Source organism: Corticium candelabrum, chromosome 14 (genome assembly GCF_963422355.1).
Source record: "Corticium candelabrum chromosome 14, ooCorCand1.1, whole genome shotgun sequence".
NCBI classification, from domain to species: Eukaryota; Metazoa; Porifera; class Homoscleromorpha; order Homosclerophorida; family Plakinidae; genus Corticium; species Corticium candelabrum.
The window spans coordinates 6,483,645-6,509,764 of NC_085098.1; the positions used below are offsets into that span (position 1 = coordinate 6,483,645).

The window sequence follows — 26,120 nt, forward strand, 5'->3', positions numbered from 1 at the left end:
AGTGACACGCCCATCACATGACCCGGGCGCTCAGTCATTTCTTGGCCGGCTAGGGTTGCGGTGCAGACTATCGCGCTTTCTTGTTTGATATCTGTCGTTTTTGAACGCGTTGTGGGTCGTAAAGAGGGTCGAGCACGAGGTGGGTCTCACTAGGACCCGTCAGTTTCATGTAGTTGAGCGTGCACGTTGATGTGTTACAGTGTAGGGTAACCGTGCAGGATGCCAATCTTATACAGCGTCGTTGCGCGCGGGACGACGGTTCTTGCTCGTTTTGCGAGCTGTACGGGCAATTTCGCCGAGGTTGCTGAGCAAATATTGAAGAGCATCGCACCGGAGAACGCCAAGTTGACGTATACGCATGCGAGGTGTGTATGAAGAGCTCGCCTGCTGTGTGAGTCGATGGTCGCTTAGTTTTGATTGGCGTTTTGTTGGCTGTTAGCTACTTGTTTCACTACGTTTCCGAAGATGGAATCGTCTACTTGTGCATCACAGATGATGTAAATATTCGTGTTTGTGTTTGCTGTTTGTGTTTATTTCTGACGTCCATTTTTCTCGCCCACCTGCCTGCCTGCCTGTCTGTCTGCTTGTCTACCTACAGATTGACCTACAGATAACATGCCTATGATGGTGTTTGAATGTAATTTAGGATTTTCAGAGGTCGACTGCTTTTATCTTTCTTGATGATATAAAAACGAGGTGTAATTTCTTATTAATCGTGGTTGCTACTTAGTTTAAGTATTTGACAATTTCATGATTTAGATTTGTGAGACAGTATGGCACAAGAGCTCAAACTGCTTTACCGTTTGCTATGGACAGTGAGTTTTCTCGAGTGTTGTCATCTAGAATGGTGCGCTCTCATACAAATTGATGAAACGTTTTGTGTCAAAATTAGTAAATAATTAATTTGCAAATTAAGAGAAATATTTAACACGTAAAATGAGGTGTATAATATAAGAGTATATGTCAATAAATAGCAAATGTATTGTGATTTGTGAATAAGTTTTGGTGTTGTAACTGCTTTGTGTTGTCAAACAGAAATATTACTCTGAAGGTCGAAGAGGTGACCAGATGACTCAAGTACAAGATCAACTAGACGAACTAAAGGGAATCATGGTCAAGAACATTGGTAAGCTGTTTTAGTCACCAACCCATTGCAAGCAATCACACACAGATGGTTGTTTGTCCTACTCCTGTCACCACTGTAAGTGACTGTTATTAGTCCCACTCCTGTCACCACTGTAAGTGTTATTAGTCCCACTGCTGTCATCACTCTAAGTGTTACCGTATTCGCCCGTAATAACACTCTGGGTGTATAGAAAAGAAAGACTTTTTTCTGGGCGTATACTGGGGCATGGGCGTTATTTTGGTCCTAGGCATAGACATGGTCACAAAGTGCTGTCGTTTGGCCAGTCATCATCTAAATACTTGAAGACAGAAATATCACCAATGCTTGCAATTATCCATTTGCAAGATCAAAGGTACTGGTATCCTTACAGCATCAACATACACGCAGAAACTAAAGTCTATACACACACGTGGTCGGCCTGAAGCCCGTCAATAGTGTCAATAGCATCAGGGTCGGTAATTGAAGCAAAGACATGAGTCTAGCAGTAAGCACTTTCACTCAACACTGACACCAGCTCATCAGACGCACACAGATGGAGACGAATGTTCTGCGGACCCCATTTTGTTTTGTCTGCGCATGCGTATTCTGGGCTTATACTTGGACATGGACGTATAGTTGGGCATGGCCGTATAGTTGGGCATGGCCGTATAGTTGGGCATGGCCGTTTTTGGGCTGAAAGTTCTGACCTGTCGCACATGGGCGTATATACGGGCATGGGCGTTATTTCAGGATTGGGGTTATTACGGGCGAATACGGTATTAGTCTCACTCCTGCCACCACTGTAAGTGTTATTAGTCCCACCCCTGTCACCACTGTAAGTGACTGTTATTAGTCCCACTCCTGTCACCACTGTAAGGGTTATTAGTCCCACTCCTGTCATCACTGTAAATGTTATTAGTTCCACTCCTGTCACCACTGTAAATGGTATTAGTCTCACTCCTGTCATCGTTGTAAATGGTATTAGTCCCCTTCCTGTCACCACTAAGTGTTAGTCCTACTACTGTTACCATTGTAAGTGTTATTAGTTGCACTTCTGTCATCACTGTAAATGCTGTTAGTCCCACTCCTGTCACCACTGTAAGTGTTAATAGTCCCATTCCTGTCACCACTGTAAGTATGACAATATTTGCTATTTAGTATCATACACACGCAACACTATCAACACAACAAGCGTCTCCGTGCTTCATTCACAGAATGACAGAAAGTCAGCTTCAGTCAAACATCATGCACATGCTCTCTTGTCACAACCACTTCATCACACCTATTGTATACCATCGCTTACTCTTAAATTCCTATCTAGATTTAGTAGCAAACAGAGGAGAAAAGCTTGAGCTGTTGGTTGACAAGACGGAGGATCTAAGCCAAAGTGTAAGTCAGAGCAGCACATCGACGTGTTTGCCCATCATTGTTGTCAAATTGGTCAACTTTCGATATCTTTTGTTAGGCAATGACTTTCAAGAAGAGTAGTCGAAACCTTTCGAGAGCCATGTGCTTGAAGAATTTCAAGATTACCGCCATTATTATTGTTGTCGTTTTGGTAATCATTTTGTATGATTGTGTACATAAACTATTAAAGATAGATTACATAGTGTATGTAATGCATTGCTTGGTTGATTGCTTCTTTCTTGCAGGTTATCATTTTCTTCATTATTGTAGCTGCTTGTGGTGGCTTCAGCTTCAAAAAGTGCAAGTAGACTGTAGGAAAGTGCTAAACGTTGAGCTGGATGGAATATGGCTGGGTGGGTGGGCGGAGCTGTAGATGGTTTGTGGAACAATTGAGTGTGTGGTTAGAGGTAGTACTGGTAGTAATAGTAGTGGTGATCAGGATTTATTACGTTTCTGGACACGGATGTTTTCTTTCGTGAATGAATGATTTGTAGTTGTTACTTGATGTCTTTGAGTTGCTGTACCAAATCAGTTGGCTCAGTCCTCTCCATCGAATTTTATGCTAATTTATCTTGTTGCACTACCAATCTCTGTGAGAGAATTTATACAATTATGTAAGAGGGGTGAAGTCTGTACATACATTGGATTCGGGCTCTGCCTCTCTCACTTTTTTTACAATTTCCTACCCCCTGGACGTAGACCAGTAGATAGCTGTGAATCTTCTGCGCACACACCTTGCATTCTACGAATGTCTGGCACTGCTACTTGGATTGAGACTATTACATGAAAACTATTCCAACTAGTCCTCATATTTATAGTAAATTAGAGCTTCCCCTCTTTCACTCGCTCGCGCCTCAGTAGACATACGAACTTCTATGATTTCGTTAGTCTATCTGGATACTTTCTATTGACAATACCATCTAGACTACCGGTCTTTTTCACACTACTGCTGCAGCTGTTCAATGTAAGCGGTGCGGTAGAATGTCCAGTGGTAGACACACATCTACATGCAAACACACATCACATGTGACACCGCTCGCACGCATTGAGAACGACTGGCCAGGATGTTAGCTGATTAGTGGCGTGTACTGTGCACCTATTTAATTAGTTACGTTAACGTCAAGCATGCGCAGAGCTGCAAGAACTCGGAGTCCTGCAAATCTTTGCAGTGAAGATGTCAGACAAAGACGCAGACGTTGCTGGTAAGAGCTATTTAAGATACAAGTTGATTGTGAAGTGTAGGTGTGTGTGGTGAGACCCTCTTCTCATGCCAACTTGACGTCATGAGTAGCTAGCGGTTCGTAGCTCTAACAAATGCCTTGAAATGCCTTCTCGTGCAGAAGAGGAAGACGACACACAACCGGTTATTCCGCCTTATCCAGATAAACTTCGTGTGCCTCCTCCACGACCGTCTAGATCTGGTACGATTGCGTCATCAAGCCTACTCTTCCATCTCTGTCTGTTTGCATGCATCTGTCTTATGAAAGTGCGTGTAGAAGGACAGATTGTTGTAATAGAATTATTTTGTATAGATGAAATGTTATGGAAATTGACATCTTGTGTACATGACTCTGTGTGTGTGTGTGTGTGTGTGTGTGTGTGTGTGTGTGTGTGTGTGTGTGTGTGTGTGTGTGTGTGTGTTTGTGTGTGTGCGTGTGTTTGTGTGTGTGCGTGTGTGTGTGCGTGTGTGTGTTTGTGTGTGTTTGTGTGTGTTTGTGTGTGTGTGTGCGTGTGTGTTTGTGTGTGTGTTTGTGTGTGTGTGTGTGTGTGTGTGTGTGTGTTTGTGTGTGTTTGTTGTGTGTGTTTGTTTGTTTGTTTGTGTTTGTGTGTTTGTGTTTGTTTGTTTGTGTTTGTTTGATTGTTTGTTTGTGTGTTTGTTTGTGTGTATATGTTGTTTGTTTGTGTTTTGTGTGTTGTTTGTTTGTGTGTTTGTTTGTTTGTTGTGTGTGTTTGTGTGTTTGTCCATTGATTTCCTGCCTGCCTGCCTGCCTGTCTATCTAGTTGCTTGTTTGTTTTGTTGAATATATTCATTCATTGTTAATTTGTTTGACTGATTCCATGATGTATTGAAAGTCTTCCATTTATTATACAGCAGCTGCAAGGCCTGCGGTTCCAAAGTCCAGGTGAAAATTACATTTTCAATTTGTGTTTGGAATTTTTGATAAATAATGTTTGTATGTAATTTCTAAGTAGACCAGAGGTGACTATTATTTCTGGTCATCCTTCAGAAGGCAAGAAACGTCCTCCTTTGCCACCATCTAGACCTGTATCTGGACCATCAAGACCTCAAAAGGTTTCATAGATGTTAAATGTGTGTGTGTGTGTGTGTGTGTGTGTGTGTGTGTGTGTGTGTGTGTGTGTGTGTGTGTGTGTGTGTGTGTGCATGCTGCGTGCATGTGTGTGTGTGTGTGTGTGTGTGTGTGTGTGTGCGTGTGTGCATGATAGCTCAGTTGGTTAGAGAGTCATCTTATGGAGTGTGTACATCCGGGACCTTAAAGGATTGCAAGTTCAAGTCACAGTGATGGCGAGCTGTGGCATAATTTCCTTAAGCAAGAAACTAACACACATTTGCTTCTCTAGACTCAGGAGTATAAATGAGTACCTGGTCATTGACTGGGGTCCTAAGCGGCCATTGGCTGCGACATGACATCAGCCACTGGGGTCCTGGTGAGACTTCGGGTGCTCACACCACAGTTGGCTTCACAAGTTGGTGCTCCTGCGAGTGCCTGGCTCAGCTCCAGGAGTTTGCTAGTGCAGGCCCAGAGTTCCCTGAGTAGCACACAGGGCCCAGCTTAACAGCTGGGGGCGTGACCTCTGAGAGGCAGCTCCTGACATTTAGGATTTTTTTAGGTTGTGTGTGTGTGTGTGTGTGTGTGTGTGTGTGTGTGTGTGTGTGTGTGTGTGTGTGTGTGTGTGGTGCTGTAGCTCAATTAGTTAGAGAGTGCATTTGGAGAATGAAAACATCTGGGACTTTGCAGGGTTGCAGGTTCAAGTCACAGTGATGGTGAGCTATAGCATAATTTCTTTAAGCAAAAAACTTACACACAATTGCTTCTTTCAACTCAGGAGTATAAATGAGTACCTGGTCATTGACTGGGGTGGACATGACCGATGGCTTGGCAGTAACATCATGCAGCAGATGGGTACTTGTGGGCCTTGGTGTCTAGTCCCAGAGCTGTGCCATAGTGGATGACTCCGGCCAAGCTCCAGGTGGATTGTAGCGCTGGCCCTAAGCCTCCACATAGTGCATGGAGGCCCTTTCTCTAGAGGCAAGGGAGCTATCTCTGCAGTGACTTTAGGGTTGACGTCAAATGACGTGGAGGGCTTGACATTTGTCTATTTGTGTGTGTGTGTGTGTGTGTGTGTGTGTGTGTGTGTGTGTGTGTGTGCGTGTTTGTTATGCATCTTGTCTGAACTGTCCTGTCTATAATAACATGCATTGATCTCTCTAGCCACCACCTCCCACTTTAAGACCAGCAAGACCACCTGTTGATGGTACGTATAACAGTATTGATTCTAATGCTTGCTGATGTTTATGTGCTTGTGGTCATTGGCTAATGTTAGACCAAAGTAGTGCTTTATATTATTTAATTAATATTATTTTGCAAAGGTCACGCTATTGCTGGTCATTTTGTGTAGTTTTGTGTAACACTTTCTTGTGCATTTATTGTTGTTCTATATATAGGCTTTAGTTGAGATTTTCAGTTGTTTATATTATTGTGCATGTAGAGACTGAAAATGAAAATGTTGCGCAAACTGCCAAACCAGAAGAATCAGCTTCTGTTTGTGAATTGATAATTTGCTTCATTTTTGATTTGCTACATTTCCTATTGTTATCGATTTCAGGATGGGTCATCTAGACATCAGTCCTTGCCCACCCAGTCAAAATCACAACATCCAAAGGCTCCAGCCAAGGATAGCGATGACAGTGCCACAGCATCTGTACCTTCCAGACCTCCAGCACCATCCAGAATTTCGAAATCACCGACGTCAGATAAGGAAGAAAGTCCTGAACCACCAGCCAAACCTCCTCCTCCTGCTACTCGACCTGCACCTCCTGTCAGTAGACCTGCTGCAGTGCGACGAGACACGGGACCTAGTAGACCAAAACCGGCAGTTCCTGCTTCTCCACCGAAACGTAAGGCAGCTGCTGAGGTAATGGAAACAAGGTTTGAGCTTTACGAACTTGTACTGTACGTTTGTGTTTCTGTAGGTGAAAAGCAGTTCCGAACATGGTGAGAATATTTATTTTGTAAAAGGCAGGTGGGCATGCTTAACTTAAAACAGATAGACAGAAAATGTTGTATCCGACCCTATGGATTATTAGTATATTAATAATTAATAATTAGTGGCTTTTAAATTTACTTGCTTTAATCTTTCTGTGTTTGTGTGATCAAAGTGGATGAAATTCAATCAAAAGCATCAAATCGTCCTGTTCCTCCAAAGCGATCAACAGCAGTAAGACGGTGTAATGTGAAATGCAGAAACATTTAAGAGTTTGTCTATTATTTATTTACAGAGTGGTTTGGAAGGTACACATGACAAGACTGATAAAGAACCAGGTAGTCTACTGTCATTATAAATGACTCGCCGTTTGAAATTTAGAAAGCATGTATAGTAGCTGGGAGGTTATCAGAAATAGATTATATAGACTACACTACTTTGCATAAGAGAGTCTTGAATATAATTTTGCTGTCATATGTCTAGTTGCTAAACCGGTCAAACCAGATGTACCTCGAGAACGTCCAGTTGTTCCAAGACGAGCAACTGTAATTGTAATTTTTTGTAGTGTTGTAAACACTTACACTTACATTGACTTGTTATAGAATGAACACAAGTCGGACAACCAAGAGCTCGATGTGACAGAAGGTCTCTCACTTATTGCATTATACTTAGTTATTAAGATTGAATTGTTATTTCTATTTTAGTGACGAAGGAAGCCAAACCACGTGTTTCTCCTAAACGACCAATTAAAGCAATGCGAGCTGTTGATCTCTTAGGTAATCATTTCAATAGTGTGTTTGTGTTGCATAGAGCCAAGAGGGCACGGGAAGTAAGGATGACAGTGGAAACGAAAAGGCATTTGGTGTGCACAGCTTAGTTTACAAGTAGAAGTGGAAGGAAATGATGTTGTGACATGTTGTTGTAGAGGAGGAGGAGGATATGCAGACTGCAGGTCAGCTGATGCAAGATCAGATGCCTCTTGTATGGTGAATTGGGACATTGAGCAGATTTGGAGTTGTTAATTAAAAGATTTTTGTCACTAGGACGGTGCCAAGGCAGTGGTTAGTGAGGCAAGAGAACAAGGTGTGTGTGTGTGTGTGTGTGTGTGTGTGTGTGTGTGTGTGTGTGTGTGTGTGTGTGTGCATGTGTGTGTGTGTGTGTGTGTGTGTGTGTGTGTGTGTGTGTGTGTGTGTGTGTGTGCATGCATGCATTCATGTGTGTGTGTGTGTGTGTGTGTGTGTGTGTGTGTGTGTGCATGTGCGTGCGCATGCGTATGTGTGTGTTTTGTCTACCTGTTCGTCTATTTGTGTTGTTTGTCAGTAACTTGTCAATAACTATAATTTCTGTGTCTGTTTTTATTGAATCCGGCATAAGTATTCAAGTAACTAATACAATGTCACAAATTTTTTTCCCAGAAACTGAGACCAAAGTCAAGAGGCCTATTCCACCACAGCGAACAGCAACTGTAAACACAACACTAAGGAGTTCTAGATATTCTATACTTACTGTAGGGTCTCTTCAGAGCAAGCAGTCGGCGAAACCTGGCGAATCTAACGAAGCTGTTCAACAAGGTTAATGGCTTGTTTCATTGATACGCTCCGTTGCATTAGACGAATACGTTTCTTCAGATGTGCGTTCTAAGCCGGCACTTCCAAAAGCTAGACCACCACTACCAGTAGCAAAGAAGCGAGAAAAACACAAAGAGGAGGTCGATGAACAACGGGATGAAGCAAGAGTAACAACAGAAGGTAAAGTGCACAGCGTTATTGTACTGTGTTGTTGTTTATTGTTTAGTTTTTAAGTGCTTGCAGCGCACTGTTATTGGCAGGATGCTATTGCCTTGTTTGTTTAAGTGTTTGTTGATGGGTAGAAGAGCCTCATCAGGAGGATGCACCAGTAAGACCAGAACGTGCAAAGAGACCGGGTCAGACTCGACCACCACCTCCAAAGGTATGATACTATGAATGTTTGAAAGAGACAGATGGACGGATGGACGGACAGACAGACAGACAGACAGATAGACAGATTATTTTATTGTTACAGATCCTCTACTTGTACACATCCTAAACTTCTATGATGAACCAGTCCTTCACAGTGAAATACTTTAAAACATTAGTGGACTTGGAACTGTACATTAAAGTCAAAAAGCTTGTCCATGTCATTCTTTGTTTCTGAAACTCTTGACAACTTTTTGAGGATTACTTCTGCGTTGCATCTTTGAAGAATCAAAGAGAACCATTTCCTCCAAAAAGTTTTGAATTGTTCTGCACTACGAAAGACAGACAGACAGACAGACAGACAGACAGACAGACATAGTAGCATAATTTTTTAGCTGCTATGTGTACACATATGTATGTTTGAAATATATGTATTGACAGACAGACAGAGACAGACAGACAGTCGGATGGACGGACTGACAGACAGGCAGCCAGACAGACAGACAGGCAGACGGACAGCCAGACGGACAGACAGCCAGACAGACAGCCAGACGGACAGCCAGACAGACAGACAGATAGACAGCCATGGATGGACAGACAGACAGACAGACAGACAGGTAGATGGTAGCCACTGTTGAAAGTAATTTTTCTGTGGTCAGTCAACTTAGTTTAACATTGCAGGATGCTCCCAAGCCTAGCAGACCAGGACCACCATCCAAGTAAGTAGTGTGTGTCAATGACTTACACATTAATTGCAACTTGAGAATAATCAATGCAATGTGCAGACGCTCGCCTAAACTCTCTCGACCAAATCAATCACCACGTGAGTCATTTTTTGTTTAAAATGAAATTTAGCGTTTATTAATAATGTTTAGATGTGCAAAAGCTGCATGAAAAAGTAAAATCAAGGTAAAGTTGTGTGTGTGTGTGTGTGTGTGTGTGTGTGTGTGTGTGTGTGTGTGTGTGTGTGTGTGTGTGTGTGGTACTTACTGTCTTGTTTGCACGTTTGTGAGTCAGTGTTTGTTTTAATTTGTCTAACAAGGTTTGCGTGTTTTCTTATACATGTACAGTGGTCATCATGAAGAGAAGAGTCATGATCAAGAGGTAAGGAGCATGAGGTCTGTATGGCTTGTCTAATTATAATATTATTGTCTTCTGTTTAGAAAGACTCTCCAGAGTTGCCGCCACGACCAGGGCCAGGACATCCCCTTTTTAAATATGTGGTTGGCAATGTCTTTATGACTTCGGGTTTGTCGATTGTTTCATAGTTTTCTCTTTGTTGCATTTTAGGTTAGCGAGTCTCATGGAATTGCTATTCATCCGTATAATGGAAGTGGACCAGATGAGCTTTCATTTGATGTTAGTTTTCTTAGAAATGGACAGTTGTGTATAGGTGGACAACACACATGCAGGCAGGCAGAGTTTGGCCGTTTGGTTGTATGAAATTGTGGTTTGCATGGACTTCAGTTTGAAGCAAAGAAAACAAAATAATCTAATTACTATTTATTTATTATTTAATTAGTTATCAAAGTTTAAACTACCACGGGGTTTCTATAATTTGCAATATCACAGATGGACAAGTGGTTGATGGAATGGTCTAACTATCTGGATTGTACTTTATATACAGTTGGTATACATTGTCTTTAGGTTGATGATGTCGTTATTCTTTTGAATCGAGTTGATGAAAATTGGTTGATGGGCAGAGTGGGAGAAAATGAAGGGATGTTTCCACAGAAATTTATCAAAATTGTAAAAAATTTACCAGGATGGGTAATGTGATTAGTACAAAGTTGGTTGTTGAATTGAAACTAATGGCACGTTTGTTCATTAGAATCTTCCTTTGTATCCATGTGCAGTTGCTATGTTTGACTTTGATGGAGGTGTGATAAGTGATGTCGGTTGGATGTTTTAAATTGTATTAGTTAGTTATGTTGTGTGTATAGAAACTGAAGATGAGCTTACTATCAGGGCTGGAGATGAGATTCGTCTGTTGGAGAGAGTGAATGACGAATGGCTGAAAGGAAGCATAGCAGACGCTGTAGGAATTTTTCCAGAGAACTGTGTAGAAATATTGGTGAGTGGACTGATTCAATTATACATTCACTTTATTTTAACTTTTAAAGGCATTCAGTTATTTTGTTTGTCTGTTTGTTGTTTGTTTGTTTGTCTCGTGTACTTCATTGTTTCTATTGTACTGCACTATTGAGGTTTTAACATTTGTTTTATTTCTATTGTAGGTACCACTTGATGATCCATTGGTAGCACGTCTTGTGGCAGCAGCTCGTACCGATCCACACGGTGTTGCGCTTTTTGACTTTGATGGAGAAAACCCAAATGAACTAAGTTTCAAAGCAGGGAATACAATCAGTCTTATTGAAAAAGTTGATTCTGATTGGCTAAGAGGTAGAATTGACTTGCAGGAGGGCATATTTCCATCATCATTTGTAGAAATAGTCATTGACATTCCTAAGTGTAAGTGAAATTCCATAGTTGTGGCATGCAATTTGAATGTTGCTGAAAGCCAATTTGTTAACTTTCGGGGATTTCACAATGTGGTTTGTACATTTAGTTTCATATGCAATTGTCCAGTACGACTTTGAAGGTCAAGGAGATGAAGAACTGACTGTCAAGGTAGATTGCATTATGTAGCTGCACGTGTTGTAAAGTTAAATCTGCCTAATCTGTGTTATACTCCAATTTCAGGCTGGTGATCGAGTAAAAGTATTTAGGCACATTGATAAGACTTGGATAGAATGTGAACTGAATGGAAAAGTTGGACGATGTCCGGCTCCTTTTTTACTTGAAGAATTAGTAGCGACAGAGCCAGAGACGTCATCAGCAATAGAGGTTAATCTCTTATAGCATATGAAAGGTTTAGTATGTAAAAACCAAGTTTCGTGTTGTTTCGGTGTACTGTTGGATCTAATTACTTTATGCATTATCTCTACTTTGTGTGCCTGTACTATTAGTGTGTTACTATCTGTAAGAGGTGGCTTTGTTTATTACAGAGCGTTGCTGATGTCACTGCTGGGCCACATTGTGTTGCAACGTTTGATTTTGATGGGCAAGACGGCGAGCTCTCCTTTAAGACTGATGATGTTATTGCGATAACCGATCGTGTGAATGAGGAGTGGCTGAACGGTCAACTGGATGGTAGGACAGGCATGTTTCCAGTAGCGTTTGTTCGAGTTGTGAAGGAACTTGACTAATATGGTTATAAGTCGTGTTGGCTAATATTGCACATTAACACTCACCATTTACAGAATAGATGAAGACACAAATAGATTTGATAAAAACGTGCTTTCTGTGGTACAGAAGTAGGTTCCCAAAGTGGAGGACAAGTGGCTTGATAGAAATGTATGTCATCAATGGTAGGACACACACAAACACAAGCACACTCACTCACACACAAACACACTCACACACACACACACACACACACACACACACACACACACACACACACAAACAAAATAAAGTTGAAACAAACAAATACATATGCACACGCCTCCCACGTCGACGCGCTATATATGTTTGGAGTCCGAGGCTAGTGTTACATCAGGTCCCGTATATTTTCTTCCTAGAGCCAACCTGAAAGTACTACATCAAGCACATAAATTGAAAACGCTCGTCGAAGGCAGAATTTCTGGTAAGTCAATTAGTACTACAACCATAGTTTTCTTGAGACAAAAATTGACGATAGAAAGTAAGACACTATTATCTCAACGATGCTAGACTTCGCTTCTTACGTACGTACATCCTCGATATCTCGGTAAATTACTATTGAGACGACCAACTTACAGCTACACTGTAAGTACGTTTTTTCAACGTTCTACGAAAAAAATCTTGAATTGTTTTTGCCCATTCTCATTGGCCAGTAACAGTTTGTGTGTAGCTATGTACTCGTGGGGCCGTTGCAGCTCAGGACAACTGGGTCAAGGTGGCATAGACGATGCTTACGTTAGCACACCATTGAGAGTGAAGGCGCCGGTCGAAGACTCCAGGAATTACCTCAATTGTGTGATTTCAGTCGGGTGTGGTTGGGAGCACACTGTGATTGCGACGGAAGAGGGAGAGTTGTACTCATGTGGTAGCAATGATCACGGGCAGCTGGGACTGACTACAGGAAGGAAGAGATTTGGTATGGAATATTGATTTATTTATTTTTTACGTTTATTTTTGATGTTGTATGTCGTTCTAAGCAAGTCTCCTACTTGGTAACACACACACACACACACACACACACACACACACACACACACACACACACACACACACACACACACACACACACAGTGACACGCACACACCACACACACACACACACACCACACACACACACACACACACACACACACACACACACCACACACACACACACACACACACAGTTGAAACAAACAAATACATATGCACACACACACACACACACACACACACACACACACACACACACACACACACACACACACACACACACACACACACACACACACACACACATCTTAAGATGATTGGGTGCAAGTTGAAGTGACAGACTTGACAGACAAATTAACACTCTAAGAGAGACCAGAAAGAATGCATGTCAATGTGTATATATTGTTGCTTACTGGACTTGGGTAGTACTCTTTAATGGTTTGGAATTATTCATTTATTTATGTTACTATTTGGTTGTATACTTCTGTGTGTGTTATGATTTGCTTTGGTCACAGAGAGGGTCGGAGCATTGGAAACAAAGTCGATCACACAGGTATCATGTGGGTGTGTACACACAGTTGCCTTGTCATCATCAGGAGAAGCGTTCACGTGGGGATCGAACAGTGATGCTCAGTTAGGAATAGCCACAGTTGACAACTGCTCCAGTGTGCCAAGGTTTAATATCACAAAACTGTTATGGTTTTCTTTGGAAAATGGATTAATGGAATATGTTGTTTTATCAGACTTGTCAAAGGTTTATGCTCATATTCTGTTGTTCAAGTCAGTTGTGGAGATTTACATACGTTAGTTTTAACTGCAGGTTGGTATCGAATTGTATTGTCATTGTCTGAAAACAGAAATTTGAGGATTATCTCAATACATAATAAATTGGATTATTGTATATAATAAAATTAATAAATTACGGATATGCTCTTGGGTATAATGTGTTTACGTGTGTAGATTGTCAAGTTTATGGTTGGGGATCAAACAGTCACTGGCAAGTGGGATTGCCTCATAGTCGCTCTAACATTCTAAAACCCGAACGTCTGAAATTTCCTTTTGGTGTGCCTCTCATTCAAGTAGCAGCCGGTGGATATCACAGTCTAGCATTGACTGTTAGCGGTCATTTGTACAGTTGGGGAAAGAATGAGTGTGTTCAATTTCGAGACAGTTTTGTCTTTTTGTCAATGTCTGTTTTTCTAGGTTTGGGCAACTGGGAGTGGGTGACAAGTTTAGTAAGAATATTTATTGTGTAGTTGCTATAGAGTGTGCATTTTGGGTTTTTTACTTGTCTTGTCTGTTTAGTGCCTTTTGTCTTCCGTCTCGTTCTCTCTGTCCTTCTGTCTTTCTGCTCTTTGTTTGCCCGTCTGTTTGTGTAGACTAAACTATGTACAACATTCAGCCTATGCTGAATGCTGTACACACATCTTGTGTCGATTGCATTCAGCATAAGCTGGATGTAATGTCTTACCAACTAGCTGTGCTAAATTGGAGGGTCAAACGTACCTGACTCGAATGAACAAATGGAGTGACTCACAGATTGGTTGTTTTGCTTGTTGCCAACAACTGAAATGACATTAACATGTTGGACTAAGTGGTTTGCAGTGTTTGACTTTGACAGTCAAAATAATGAGTTAAGACTGACAATAAATTGCTATCACTGACTGTGTGAATGAAACATCACTTGATTAGTAGAGCATTTGTTTTTATGACACAGTAGTGAACAAACAAACAAACAAACAAACAACAAAACTGCAGTGCTAGTAGATACACGGACTCAAGAGAATGTATGGGATAAGTTTAGTGTGTCGGAGTATTCTCAATTTTATCATCAGATTTATATGCTTACATCACGTTTGTTTAAAAACTTGGCTTATGTCAATGTGTAGTTATTTTCTAATGTCAATTGTAGGTCGCTCATTGCCGACTTTGGTGACATCATTGCCACGACAACACATATGCTACGTTGCTTGTGGTGAAGATCACTCAGCTGCGCTAACAAAGGTGCGTTGTAGCCGAACATTTTTCGTGAACAGTAAAGTTTCAATTGTTTGTCTAGTCGGGAGCCGTGTTTACATTTGGTTCTAGTGGAAATGGTCAGCTGGGTCATAACATGCAAACACAAGAGCTACGACCAAAACAGGTATGCGTTCGTTCCTATGTGCGTAATTGTTTTGAGATATTTGAAGAGGAAGGATGGTTAAATGCATGAGACACTGTGACGTGAACATAACCTATTGTCGAATGAATATAGTACTTGACATGGCAGATAGAAAAATAGATAGACAAACTGAACGAGTGGCAGACAAATGAAAAGAGGAAAAAGATAGACAGTCGGACAGACAGGACACTAAGTCATATAAGGCATTTGGACCTTGGACTGAACAAATATAATTCGTCCTTTTTTGTGATTGAAGGTGGCTGAGCTGATGGGGTCTGAAGTAATCCAGATTGCTTGTGGTCGTCAACATATGCTAGCTCTCGTTCAAAGTGGACGTTTGTATTCATGGGGTTTAGGTGGTAGTGGGCAGCTTGGTCTAAAGAGTACGAAATCGTGCAGCTCACCATGTGCAGTAACTGACGCCGAATGGACATCGAGGGCCACTGTGGTACAAAGAATCTGTGCTGGAGGAGATCAGTCATTCGCGTGTGTTGTATCATTACATTGCTTGGTACGGTTGTCACACTTTGGTATTTAGACTTGAGTGCCAAAATGCCGACTAAAGACATTGTACATTAAACTGCTACTGTTTTATAGCGGTTGGACTTTCGGCAATGGAATGTGAACGTAACTCCGTCATTTCTATCACAAGAAAGTCTCGAAACGTTGATTCGTAATGCAATGCATAGTAAAAACTTTGTCGAACTGCTGAGGTCTGAAACACATTTAGTTGTTTGCACTGTTTATATTGACTTAATTAATTATTTTGTAGGAAGTTGGAAATTGTATTAACAAATGCATCACTCATTAATGGATCATTTGTACTAGGGTTTGTTTGTTGTGTTGCTTGCTTGTTTGTCGATTGTGTTATATGTTTGCTGTGACTAGTGATGAGAACTCTGAGATGGATGGTGCGTTACTGAAAGTCGATATGTCTTCAGTTCGACAGCTATTTAAACTATTAGACTCAATCCAATTGACAGAAGTCAAGCAAACAGTAAGAATACATGTCAGTCTGTAACAGTTATTTGGAAGTCTCTGTTTTGTGTGTGTGTGTGTGTGTGTGTGTGTGTGTGTGTGTGTGTGTGTGTGCATGCATGTGTGTGTGCACGTGTGTGTGTGTGTGTGTGTGTGCGCGCACGTGTATGTGCTGTCAGTCTTGACTAATGCATTGTTTGATATCGTTTTAGGTTGAACATGTCTTCACTATTCTCGTCCATAATCTTACGTCTCATCAATTGTCAATCATGGCGTGTCCTGAATGCTTTCGAGTGTTCGTCATTGTACCCGAATGTGAGCTCTTTATTCGGCCACTAATTCACTGCAGGCTTATCGGACAATTTGCATCTGCAATCATCTCTCTCAACGAAACACACAAGCAACTTATCAGTGAAGTCACATAATCACATGTTTAGACAATTACACTAAGTATGGTGTCGACAGGTGAATGGTATCAGAGACTAAGGCCGACATTTTTTGAACGTGTTGTTTTGGTAATAGGGTCTGTTGACTGTCACAGAGTTCCATAAATTGGTCACATTCTTTATGTAGGTTTTTCACTGCTGTGTCAGTTTTATTGTTGATTTAGTTTCTCAACAGGCAGCGTTAACACACGAGAATCTTAAGGTTTCGTCGGTCTATCTGTTTGCTGGGATGTTGTTTGTGATCGTAATTGGTATGTATAGAAATGTGAACACTACGAAGTTTTGGTTAGTTGTCTTAGTGTTCTCAGTTTCTGCAGTCAGGTTGGTTTGTTTGCTGCCAGTGCGTGGCGTCTTCTCCTGTTCGTTCATGTTGGTTGGTTGTAGATTAATGAGCAGTCGACTGGTTTGATATCACACAAATTGTTTTATGTGAAGCAGTTGAATGAGGCACAAACGTTTGACTTAAACAGAGACTATGTACATTTTCTGAAGGTCTGCTATCTGTAGTGTTACAGTACCAATGAGTGCTTGTGATTTGATGTGTGGTAATGTTAATTTATGTGTGCTCGTTAACGTGATATCAGTTCAATAGGTTACTTGTGTTTACATTACACCACACACACACACACACACACACACACACACACACACACACACACACACACACACACACACACACTCGTCATAGTTGCTATTCTTGATGAGGTAACTTTTTTAACTAATAGCCAAACCTATTTGATTGTAGACTTGACCCGGTCTCTCTCCACCCTGGTCATTCCCTGGATTGTCCGCCCTTGTCATTGACAATCCAGGGAATGACGAGGGCGGAGAGAGACTGGGCTGTCTCCACTTGTTGCTCTTTAAACATGTTTAGTAGACAGCGTCTCCACTTGTCCATTTATTCTGGGCTATTATAAGAATTATCTGGGACTTTGTTATACTACGCGAATTTGTTTCTTGTGCACCAGACAGTCGGAGATTGTCTTCTGGTTGTCTGAAGAACAATCAGAGACACGAGTCTCTGTCTTCGCTGAAATTGCTCTCTCCTGACACTCTGCGTCAGTCTACTCACTCTCTGACATTGCCTAGTTCTGTCTTCTTCCAATTGTCTCCAAGGAAAGAGAAAGAACAGTGCGAAAGAACTAACATCCATCGTCGTGGAACGCGCTTTTCTATCATGTGACTGTTAAACCTAAGCCACCTTCGTTAAACTACCTCTGAAACATGTTTAGCAAAATCTGTTTAGGTTTACAGTTAAACAGGTTTAACGCTAGTGGAGACACGATTATTCTTAAACATGTTTAGACTTAAACAGGTTGTAAACGTGTTTAAGCCCTAGTGGAGACGTGCCCTGGGTCGAGCCTAATTTGATTGTCTGTTTATTGAATGGCTTCAAACAATTTTGAATGAGACACATTGGCTTGAAAGACTTTGTTTTTAACTACTTTATAGCTTGAATATCTAACATATTATGTTTCTTTCAATGCCATTAGATTTATGTATTACACAATTCATTTGGTTACTTTCTAAATGCAACAGATGCAAGAGCTTATGTGTGATGTAATAACAAGTATGGTAGTCAGTCGGTCAACTACATTGTTATTAATTGAGTGACTAAGATTATGTTTGTAAGTAGAACGACTTTTTCATGCAACATTTGCTATTGACAATATAATAAATTAGAGAGCCAGCTGAGCATTATTTGTGAATAGTTTAAATGATAGACGAGTGAATGAATATGGGCTTTGTAAATCACAATAATACAATAGTACATACAATATCACTCGATCAGTGTATGTGCACATGTATGAAACTGATGGTTAAGACAAGAGTAAGCATATCCAGGAAGGGATTTTCTTTTGATTTATCTGTTTGTTATTTATTTGTCTGTTTATAGAAAGACTTCAGTCAACTTTCGTTTTGTCGTTTTTCATTTGTCTACGATATGTGCACAAAGGCACAGTTGCTAAAGGCTGATGCACACATTCAAATGCAAGTGAGTCCATTGAATTCGGGTCTTTCTAGATTGACAGAGTTTAAACGTATGTCTGATCAGTCTGCGGTGCATCAAGCTCATATACAGAACCTGCAAAGCTTGTTTCTAAACAACGTGCCACAGAGTGCTTATCTTTTTATGCGAGTTCGTCGGGAGAATCTTTTGCAAGATACACTGGACACGGTAGTTTACTATTGCTCCGAGAACATCATGTTGTTCAAGAAACCATTGCTGGTGGGCATTTTGTTGTTGTAGTTTGTTTGTCTCGATTTAGTGATGTTGCAATAGGTTACTTTTGTTGGAGAAGAAGGTCACGATGCTGGGGGAGTCAAAAAGGTAATGAAGTGACGTTGTTTGTGTTGCTTGTGTTGTCAGAGGTGTATAGCAACATTTTCTAATTTAGTGATTTTCGGTCTTTTTTATTTAGTGGTCTGCTGTAGCTAGTGTAGCAAATCGTTGATTAAGTCTTATAGTTTCTTTCTATATCATTTTTCATGTCTTCTAGGAGTTTTTCCTCTTGTTGATGCAGTCTCTCTTAAATCCTGATTTTGGCATGTTTACTGTGTTTGAAGAAAGTCAACTGACTTGGTTTCTTGAGAATGTACGTATGAAATGAAACTGGTTTGATGTATTTGTTATTTGTGATGTGCTGTTGAACAGTCTATGGAAGAGTTGCAACTGTTTCGTCTTGTTGGTATAATTTGTGGGCTGGCTATCTATAACTCTGTTTTGCTACACACAAACTTTCCGCTTGCCGTGTACAAGAAACTTCTGGACAGGTAGGCAGGCACACACACACGCGCACACACTTGACACACACACACACACACACACACACACACACACACACACACACACACACACACACACACACACACACATGCATGCACACACGCACACACATCACTTGGTTGAAACTTGCTGAAAAGTAGAGATGAGAAGACTACTGTTTTGCAAAGTTGTGATGTATCTAATTCTTACTCACTATAGTACAGTGTTTGCATAACACACTCACACATCACAAATACATTTAGGTGCATGAATTTACTTGAATGTGTCTTGTCTGCAAATATTTGTCTTTACTTCACAATGGGTCACTGTGCTTTACTAGAACTCCTAGACTTGAGGATTTGGCAGAAATAGATCCATCTCTCGGAAGGTGCACTAAACGTTCAAGTAGAATACCACTGTACTGTACATTTGTCATCACTTTCAGAAGTTTACAAGGAATGTTAGACTATCAAGAAGATGACTTTGAGGATACCTTTAATATTTGTTTTCAAGTTCGTTGAGTATTCTTCCATTTTCATGGGTATTTCCTTTACGTTTGTTTCTAATCTCCAGATTGACAGACGATCTTTTGGAGAGCTTCAGACGTTTGATCTTGTGCCTGGTGGAGCGAGGATAGCAGTGACGAAATCAAACAGGTTGTAGTGTAAAGTTGCTTTAAGAATGTACTGAGTTTGTTACACTTTGTACACTAACATAGAGCTGACTACATGGTTATGTATTCTCACTGTATTACAGACTCTACTTAGACCACCCTGTGAATGCTTGCTATAGTTCATGACAAAATGTATTACCAATACGACTGACCACATTTCTTGCATCTTGGTTTGCCCAAAGAACCTAAAGCATGTCCTTCCTTGTCTTTGAGAGATTTTTAATGTAACATGATGTGTTTTCTTAGACAAGACTATGTTGATGCTTATGTGGACTACGTGCTGAACAAGTGTGTTACCAGGCAGTTTGGTGCTTTTGCGGACGGATTCAGACATGTTTGCAGTGGGAAAGTACTGGTATGATATGAAGCAACGAAATACAATACGACCTAAACATTTCTATTACTAACTACTGTATGTTAACCTTACTTTATCCATTACTCTAGGAGCGTGTTCACACCGACATCTGGACTAACTATGATTAGGCCAACATTACTCCGCTAACTATGATTAGTAAGTCACATGGGCACGTGAGTGTACTTAGCCTTGACAGTTTTCATCAGTCATATCTGGCAAGAATTTGTGTGAATTGTCTTGACGAATCCATTGCTTTAGGTTTTGAAGAAGGAAACATTTAGTTTGCTTTCTCCGGCAACTCCTTCAGGGAGGGCAGGAAGTAGTCACGTGTACAGGCACGTACGTAGTATACATCTTCATGCGCTTCAGTATACGTCGCCATGTTGTTGCTGCGTTTGTACGTCTAAACATACAACACCGCATCAGAAACATGCTCTTTTTGTATATCACCTCACATGCCAAAGTCACGAGCAACCACTAACGCCACTAATGTGGTTGTAAATTATACTATAATGCCAAACTAATCATGATTAGGCCTGGTGTGAACACGCTCTAGGTCATGTAAAGCATTAAGGCATTGAGTTGTGTATTGTTTTATAAGCAAGACGACTATGGAAAGGCTATTATTAAATTGAACTTTTAATATGTATTAATTGCATTCCTTAATTTTTGTTTCTTTAATTGTCTTAATGTGTGTAACATTTATGGGCACTCTGTTGTTTACAGAATTAATGATTTACAAAATAAACAATTGTTTTCTTTGTTTGTGTGTGTGTGTGTGTGTGTGTGTGTGTGCGCACGTGCACGCACGTGCTCATGTACAAAATAGTGGTGTATGGCATTTTGTGTGAGCTACTAACCTATGAAGCACTAACAATCACAGAATACACGACTACTATTGTGTGCCAGATATAATGTGATTTATATTTTGCAGGAACTCTTGCATCCAAAAGAATTACAAGCGATAGTGAGTGGTTATCTGATGTTTAATTTGAAAGAGTTGGAAGAGGTATTTTGCGTAATTCTCCGTCTCCACCACTACAAGGGATATGAAGTATGAGCAATTTTAGATTACAGAATACGGAAACGGGTTCCACAGACATCACTTTACTATTGAGGCATTCTGGGAAGTCGTACACGAACTTGGAGAAAGTCTGAGAAAAAAGTTTTTAAGTAAGTAATTAGAAAGTGTTGTGCAAGTCGGAGTCATTTGGTATGTCAGCTGCTGTTACATTGAGAATGATGTCTTGGCATGATATTGTTGTATACCACAGTTCTCAATGAGTTGTGTGCTGTGGTTGTAGTAATACAATTGGTTTCTAAAATGTAAAAATTGAATAATTAAATTTAATTAATTATTTAAGTAAATTAATTAAAATTATTTAATTAGTTAGTTTGTTGTTTGTAATGGTTTTTGTTGTTTTATTAAACTTTAGTAGATTATAAACGTTGTATTACCTAATCAAGAACATAACCCTGACAAAATGGTATCGATGTTTGTCTAGTTTTTCTAACTGGATCTGATCGGATTCCAATAACTGGATTGAAAAGTATGAAGGTATGTTGATTGCTGTTGTGCATTATTGGTGATATTGGCAATTTGTATTGTAAACCAAGAAATTTTTGGTGGCTAAAAATTTCAGTGCCTCCTGAAAATTCCCATTTTGCGATCTATTTTTGGTGAAACTCGTTGGAAGCTTGAGGCCCCTAGCAGGATACACAGTACACTCAAACTATATTTACGCGGTTGTGTAACACAATAGTAGGTGTGCATGCACTATGTAGTTAGATAATAATTTACCTTGTTCATGGATGTTGCTGTAGGCTTCTAGAGGTTTGACAACTTCACAAAATTAGGTAGAGTTTGATTTAGGTACAGTAGGATGTCAGTTATCCAAACACCAGTTATCTGACAGCATCAGTTAACCGAACGTGGAGTGCCTTGGATGCCCTCTAGAAATATGCGCTACACACATGTGGAACAAGGTGAATGTCAAGTTAGTACCATTATATGGTAAACTACTTTTCATTATTACCTTATAGAGTGCAGTCAAGTTTGAGTGTTTGTGCTAGTGTTGTTTAGTATACATGGATTCGCATGAGCAGCCTCGGAGACCCAGGTACACTTGTTTATGCACCGGGAGAGTTAACGTCAGTTATTATATCAGACATATTCAGAGTTACATGGACAGGGTCGGGTCCCAAAGTGTTCGGATAACTGACATCTTACTGTACTTCATAGGCCATACCGAAATTACCGAAAATAAAATCGCCACTGAAATTTCTTAGTAACAGTAGTTAGAACAAGTTGTGATTCAAACTGTGCTACTGTAGTTTCTGTGTCATTGACGAGCAACAGCAAATCATTAAATTAGCTACACACTGTCTTTCTCTTTTACCAGCAGCCACATAGAATTCTATGTTTCTATAGAATCTCAGTCGGCGGGGGCTTACTCGAGCGTTTGGGTTGACAGTAGTTTGTCATACTTTTTCGTTTTAGGTTTATATTCAGAGATGTGATACTGGCGTTCAAGGCGATCGTCTGCCTGTTGCACACACGTGCTTCAATGTTTTGGATCTTCCCGAGTATGGGAGCAAGACTGTACTACGCGACAAACTTATTATGGCCATAACACAGACGGAAGGTTTTGGTTTAGTATAGTTTTTATGACAACGGTAGAGCTCGCTATCAACCTGTAAATTGTGTTTGTATTCTCTCCATTTGTGTTGACTGCATTTACGCTCACAATAGTATTTGAATAATTGTAGAGTATATTTGAGTTTGATGCATTGAAATTCAGGGGTTTGGGGTGTCTTCAAATCTGCATACATTGGGCATGCGCAGACATTGGGCATGCGCAGACATTCACGTCTGGTAATAATTCTCATTGCCACTACAACGTTTTGTGCTTGCACGCAATGACAGTTACCTTTTTTGAAAAAGGAATAGACGTAGAAATGGTAGAAAAAGCCAACAGAAATTAAGTAAACAAATAAGTTTTGTATTTATTTGGTCACGTGTTATGCAGACGTCCGTCGTGCACGTGACCGGTTTACTGAACCCACAGGTAACAAGATAAAACGGCATGTGACGTCACTTACTGTGACGTAAAAATGTTTATTGTTAGCCCGGTTAATTAATTAACTGCACACTGGTTAATCAATTAATTAATTAATTAATTAATTAACCGGTCATTCAGATTGTAAACAGGACATCCCTATTTCTAATTAAATTTTATTTATTAAACCTCTCTGTACGACTAATTGTTAAACGCAAATAATTAAATTAAAACATTATCTGACATCACTTCCTGTTTTGTAAAAATGTTAATTAATTAAATCCGGATGTGTTAACCGGTTTAGTCACGTGGCGGTGACGACTGGTCACGGGACGTTGTGTCATCGCCACGTGATTCAGTCCTCATGGCGTTGCAGCTTATTCTCTCTCTTCTACTGTTGCCTGTCGTCTCATGCAGCGCGCCAACCAAATACCTAATCGGTGCAGGTATCTACGACATCACGGGTCCTGCAGCCGAAGTTAACATGGTGCGAAAGTCATTGTAACTACGTATCTAGTCATTGTAACTACATGTAGTCATTGTAACTACATGTAGTCATTGTAACTACATGTCTAGTCATTGTAACTACATGTCTGGTCATTGTAACGACATGTAGTCGTTGTAACTACATATCTAGTCATTGTAACTACATATCTAGTCATTGTAACTACATATCTAGTCATTGTAACTACATATCTAGTCATTGTAACTACATATCTAGTCATTGTAACTACATGTCTGGTCATTGTAACTACAGACATGGGCATAATTATCGAGCCACCCTGAGCATATGACTTAGATTAAAAAATTATTGGACTTTCTCGGACGCTGCAAGTACATGCATCTACAGCAACAGCTGCACTTTTTAGTAAATCAAAACAAGTCATAATGGTGAGGTAATGGCTCTGATTGTGCCATCCACATGTCTGAGATTGGAGGTGATCATGTGTGACCTACATGATTGCTTCTTGCTGTCAGTTCAATCATTTTGAAAGTTAGCAATAAAAATCGTTTTACAAAAAGATTCTAAACAATAAAATGACTTTGTTTATGTCAGAGGAGACTATACGTTTTCAGTTTACCGGCATATTGTGAGTCTGCTCTTGTGATATCACAACATGAACGGTTTGGACATAGTAATATGGTGGCGGTGGTTAGTCTGGTCATTCTCTAATCGTTGTTGCTTCGGGTTGTCAAAGCGTCCAATCAGAACCATATAAATACGCAAACAGCATGATTTGATGTAGAATCAGTGGGTCAGCAGGTATATTCATAAATCTGCACTAGTTGATTTTCATGCTTCAGCTGATATGAGGGTGGCTCCATAATTATGCCCATGTCTGTACATATCTAGTCATTGTAACTACATGTCTGGTCATTGTAACTACATGTAGTCACTGTAACTACATATCTAGTCATTGTAACTACATGTCTAGTCATTGTCAGTGTTCTGCCCAAGATTTTTGGAGTGGTGGTCGGGTATCTCCTACATTAAGGGCGTGGTGTATTTTGAACAAGAAAGAGCCGAACAGAATGTATCGCGCTGTGGATGGTCTATGATCTGGAAGAGCAGACTAAGAAACCTTCAACTTCTGTCAACAGTTTGGGAACTATGTTGCCCAGTCTCGTGTTTATACTTTGGCAAGACTAGATGTCTTGGAGCTAGTAAACCACTAGCTAAAATATATAGTGGTGGTCGAAACATGTGGAGTGATGGTTAGTGTTTGCCTGAGTAATGGTCGGCCCCGACCACCTCCGACCACCATGGGCAGAACCCTGCATTGTAACTACATGTCTAGTCATTGTAACTACATGTTTAGCTCCTCGTGTGAATTGTTAACTTGCCAAATGTCTTGTTTGCTGCAGATGGGTTACGCTATGTTGGAGCAGCTCACAAATGGCATTCATTTCCGTCTCTTTAGTCGAGCGTTTGTCGTCGCGGACGCCGAGAACAAGACGAGATTTGTGTTTGTCAGCATTGATGCTTGTATGGGGTCGCAAAGCATTAAACTGGAGGTTTTGAAGAAACTGAAGGACATCTATGGTTCTGTGTACACGGCGGAGAATGTTGTTATCAGCGGCATACACACACATTCTGGACCGGGAGGATATCTGCAGTACTTACTGTTTGATATTACATCGTTAGGATTTGTTAAGGAAAGTCTTGACGTTATTGTGGATGGTTAGTTGGATTGTTTCCGTAAAAGAATTTGTTGTTGCTTGTGTCTGTCTGTCTGTCTGTCTGTGTCTGTCTGTCTGTCTGTCTGCCCCGATATTTTGATGTACAATGAATTACTAGTAAGCACAGAGTTGGACGTAAGCATGGCTCACCCTTGGGGCAAGGATATTATAAACAGAGCGTCTGAAGAGGCAGGCTATGCTGCTGAGAGACTTGAGATGAGAAAGAAATCCAAATACAGGCTCTGTCAGTTCAGAATGGCATAACACCTAACTTGGTTCCACAGGTCTTTGAACACTTTGGGTTCTAGGGTCAGGAGGCTGATGCCTTTCTGAACTCAGTCTCAAAGAAATCAAAAGATTCAGAGGGCAGAAGTACTGAAGCCGACTTTAGGATGAGATGGCATAGGCAGATTTCTAAAATTATACAGAGATGTAATGCTAGAGTTATATTAAAGAAGATTAGTAGATGCATGTAGGTAGAATAGATGATTTTTTCTTTGTAGATATTCAGCACTATGTTTATTAGATAATAGTTATGACTATCAGACGTTTCAGTAGTTCTTGTTATGTTTAGGATACTTTCGTTTTTGCGATTTATAGGTTACAGTTGTGTAGTTATGTGCGCGTGCT

General features: G+C 40.4%; 4 protein-coding genes across 6 annotated transcripts in view; all 4 read left to right on the forward strand.

The window, feature by feature from the left end:
* The first annotated feature begins 7 nt into the window (after window positions 1–7).
* LOC134189587 (vesicle-associated membrane protein 7-like) lies at window positions 8–3,066 on the forward strand. Its single transcript, XM_062657905.1, has 9 exons — window positions 8–139; window positions 201–365; window positions 440–497; window positions 647–696; window positions 760–847; window positions 1,036–1,126; window positions 2,427–2,494; window positions 2,571–2,663; window positions 2,758–3,066. The coding sequence occupies exons 2-9, from the start codon at window positions 220–222 to the stop codon at window positions 2,818–2,820; spliced, it is 657 nt and encodes a 218-aa protein (XP_062513889.1). The 5' UTR covers window positions 8–139; window positions 201–219; the 3' UTR covers window positions 2,821–3,066.
* Window positions 3,067–3,659: 593 nt separating this feature from the next.
* LOC134189357 (SH3 domain-containing protein 19-like) lies at window positions 3,660–11,956 on the forward strand. Of its 2 annotated transcripts, none has more exons than XM_062657593.1 (33): window positions 3,660–3,714; window positions 3,853–3,933; window positions 4,605–4,635; window positions 4,703–4,805; window positions 5,965–6,007; window positions 6,242–6,294; window positions 6,359–6,667; window positions 6,726–6,747; window positions 6,912–6,970; window positions 7,032–7,074; window positions 7,220–7,281; window positions 7,339–7,381; window positions 7,441–7,487; window positions 7,547–7,598; window positions 7,662–7,717; window positions 7,780–7,819; window positions 8,152–8,201; window positions 8,259–8,307; window positions 8,365–8,484; window positions 8,607–8,686; window positions 9,355–9,392; window positions 9,459–9,496; window positions 9,549–9,582; window positions 9,744–9,777; window positions 9,837–9,896; window positions 9,964–10,032; window positions 10,321–10,443; window positions 10,505–10,553; window positions 10,617–10,747; window positions 10,911–11,145; window positions 11,243–11,304; window positions 11,377–11,520; window positions 11,682–11,956. In XM_062657593.1, exons 1-33 carry the CDS (start codon window positions 3,687–3,689, stop codon window positions 11,880–11,882), a joined length of 2,589 nt encoding a protein of 862 aa, XP_062513577.1. In that variant the 5' UTR covers window positions 3,660–3,686; the 3' UTR covers window positions 11,883–11,956. The 2 variants fall into 2 exon arrangements, with proteins under 2 accessions (XP_062513577.1, XP_062513578.1); XM_062657594.1 differs by having other exon boundaries at window positions 4,706–4,805.
* LOC134189356 (probable E3 ubiquitin-protein ligase HERC4) lies at window positions 11,927–23,045 on the forward strand. 2 transcript variants are annotated; one of them, XM_062657591.1, is made up of 31 exons: window positions 11,927–12,030; window positions 12,258–12,322; window positions 12,569–12,814; window positions 13,386–13,545; window positions 13,614–13,690; window positions 13,831–14,020; window positions 14,074–14,105; window positions 14,783–14,874; window positions 14,930–15,013; window positions 15,288–15,542; window positions 15,629–15,744; window positions 15,804–15,860; window positions 15,920–16,028; window positions 16,222–16,420; window positions 16,475–16,524; window positions 16,583–16,657; window positions 16,717–16,776; window positions 16,840–16,947; window positions 18,353–18,451; window positions 18,512–18,685; window positions 18,740–18,787; window positions 18,957–19,052; window positions 19,112–19,230; window positions 19,563–19,610; window positions 19,668–19,734; window positions 19,796–19,878; window positions 20,142–20,250; window positions 21,185–21,259; window positions 21,321–21,423; window positions 21,756–21,808; window positions 22,751–23,045. In XM_062657591.1, the coding sequence occupies exons 1-31, from the start codon at window positions 11,942–11,944 to the stop codon at window positions 22,910–22,912; spliced, it is 3,300 nt and encodes a 1,099-aa protein (XP_062513575.1). In that variant the 5' UTR covers window positions 11,927–11,941; the 3' UTR covers window positions 22,913–23,045. The 2 variants fall into 2 exon arrangements, with proteins under 2 accessions (XP_062513575.1, XP_062513576.1); XM_062657592.1 differs by having other exon boundaries at window positions 12,024–12,044.
* A 600-nt stretch (window positions 23,046–23,645) lies between these two features.
* LOC134189384 (uncharacterized) overlaps window positions 23,646–26,120 on the forward strand; it is a 7,510-nt gene continuing 5,035 nt past the window's right edge. Inside the window, exons 1-2 of the mRNA XM_062657625.1 lie at window positions 23,646–23,796; window positions 25,176–25,491. Of these exons, the coding sequence (XP_062513609.1) occupies window positions 23,674–23,796; window positions 25,176–25,491 (439 nt within the window). The 5' untranslated portion in view covers window positions 23,646–23,673. The remainder of the gene's footprint in view (window positions 23,797–25,175; window positions 25,492–26,120) is intronic.

Coding starts and splice junctions, on each gene's coding strand:
- LOC134189587 (XM_062657905.1), top strand. CDS start 220: ATGCCAATCTTATACAGCGTCGTTGCGCGCGGGACGACGGTTCTTGCT. Junction 1,127..2,426: donor AATCATGGTCAAGAACATTG/GTAAGCTGTTTT, acceptor ATTCCTATCTAG/ATTTAGTAGCAAACAGAGGA. Junction 2,495..2,570: donor CGGAGGATCTAAGCCAAAGT/GTAAGTCAGAGC, acceptor ATCTTTTGTTAG/GCAATGACTTTCAAGAAGAG.
- LOC134189357 (XM_062657593.1), top strand. CDS start 3,687: ATGTCAGACAAAGACGCAGACGTTGCTG. Junction 8,308..8,364: donor TAACGAAGCTGTTCAACAAG/GTTAATGGCTTG, acceptor ACGTTTCTTCAG/ATGTGCGTTCTAAGCCGGCA. Junction 9,393..9,458: donor AGACCAGGACCACCATCCAA/GTAAGTAGTGTG, acceptor TGCAATGTGCAG/ACGCTCGCCTAAACTCTCTC.
- LOC134189356 (XM_062657591.1), top strand. CDS start 11,942: ATGAAGACACAAATAGATTTGATAAAAACGTGCTTTCTGTGGTACAGA. Junction 15,014..15,287: donor AAGAGCTACGACCAAAACAG/GTATGCGTTCGT, acceptor TTGTGATTGAAG/GTGGCTGAGCTGATGGGGTC. Junction 16,658..16,716: donor TAACACACGAGAATCTTAAG/GTTTCGTCGGTC, acceptor TGGTATGTATAG/AAATGTGAACACTACGAAGT.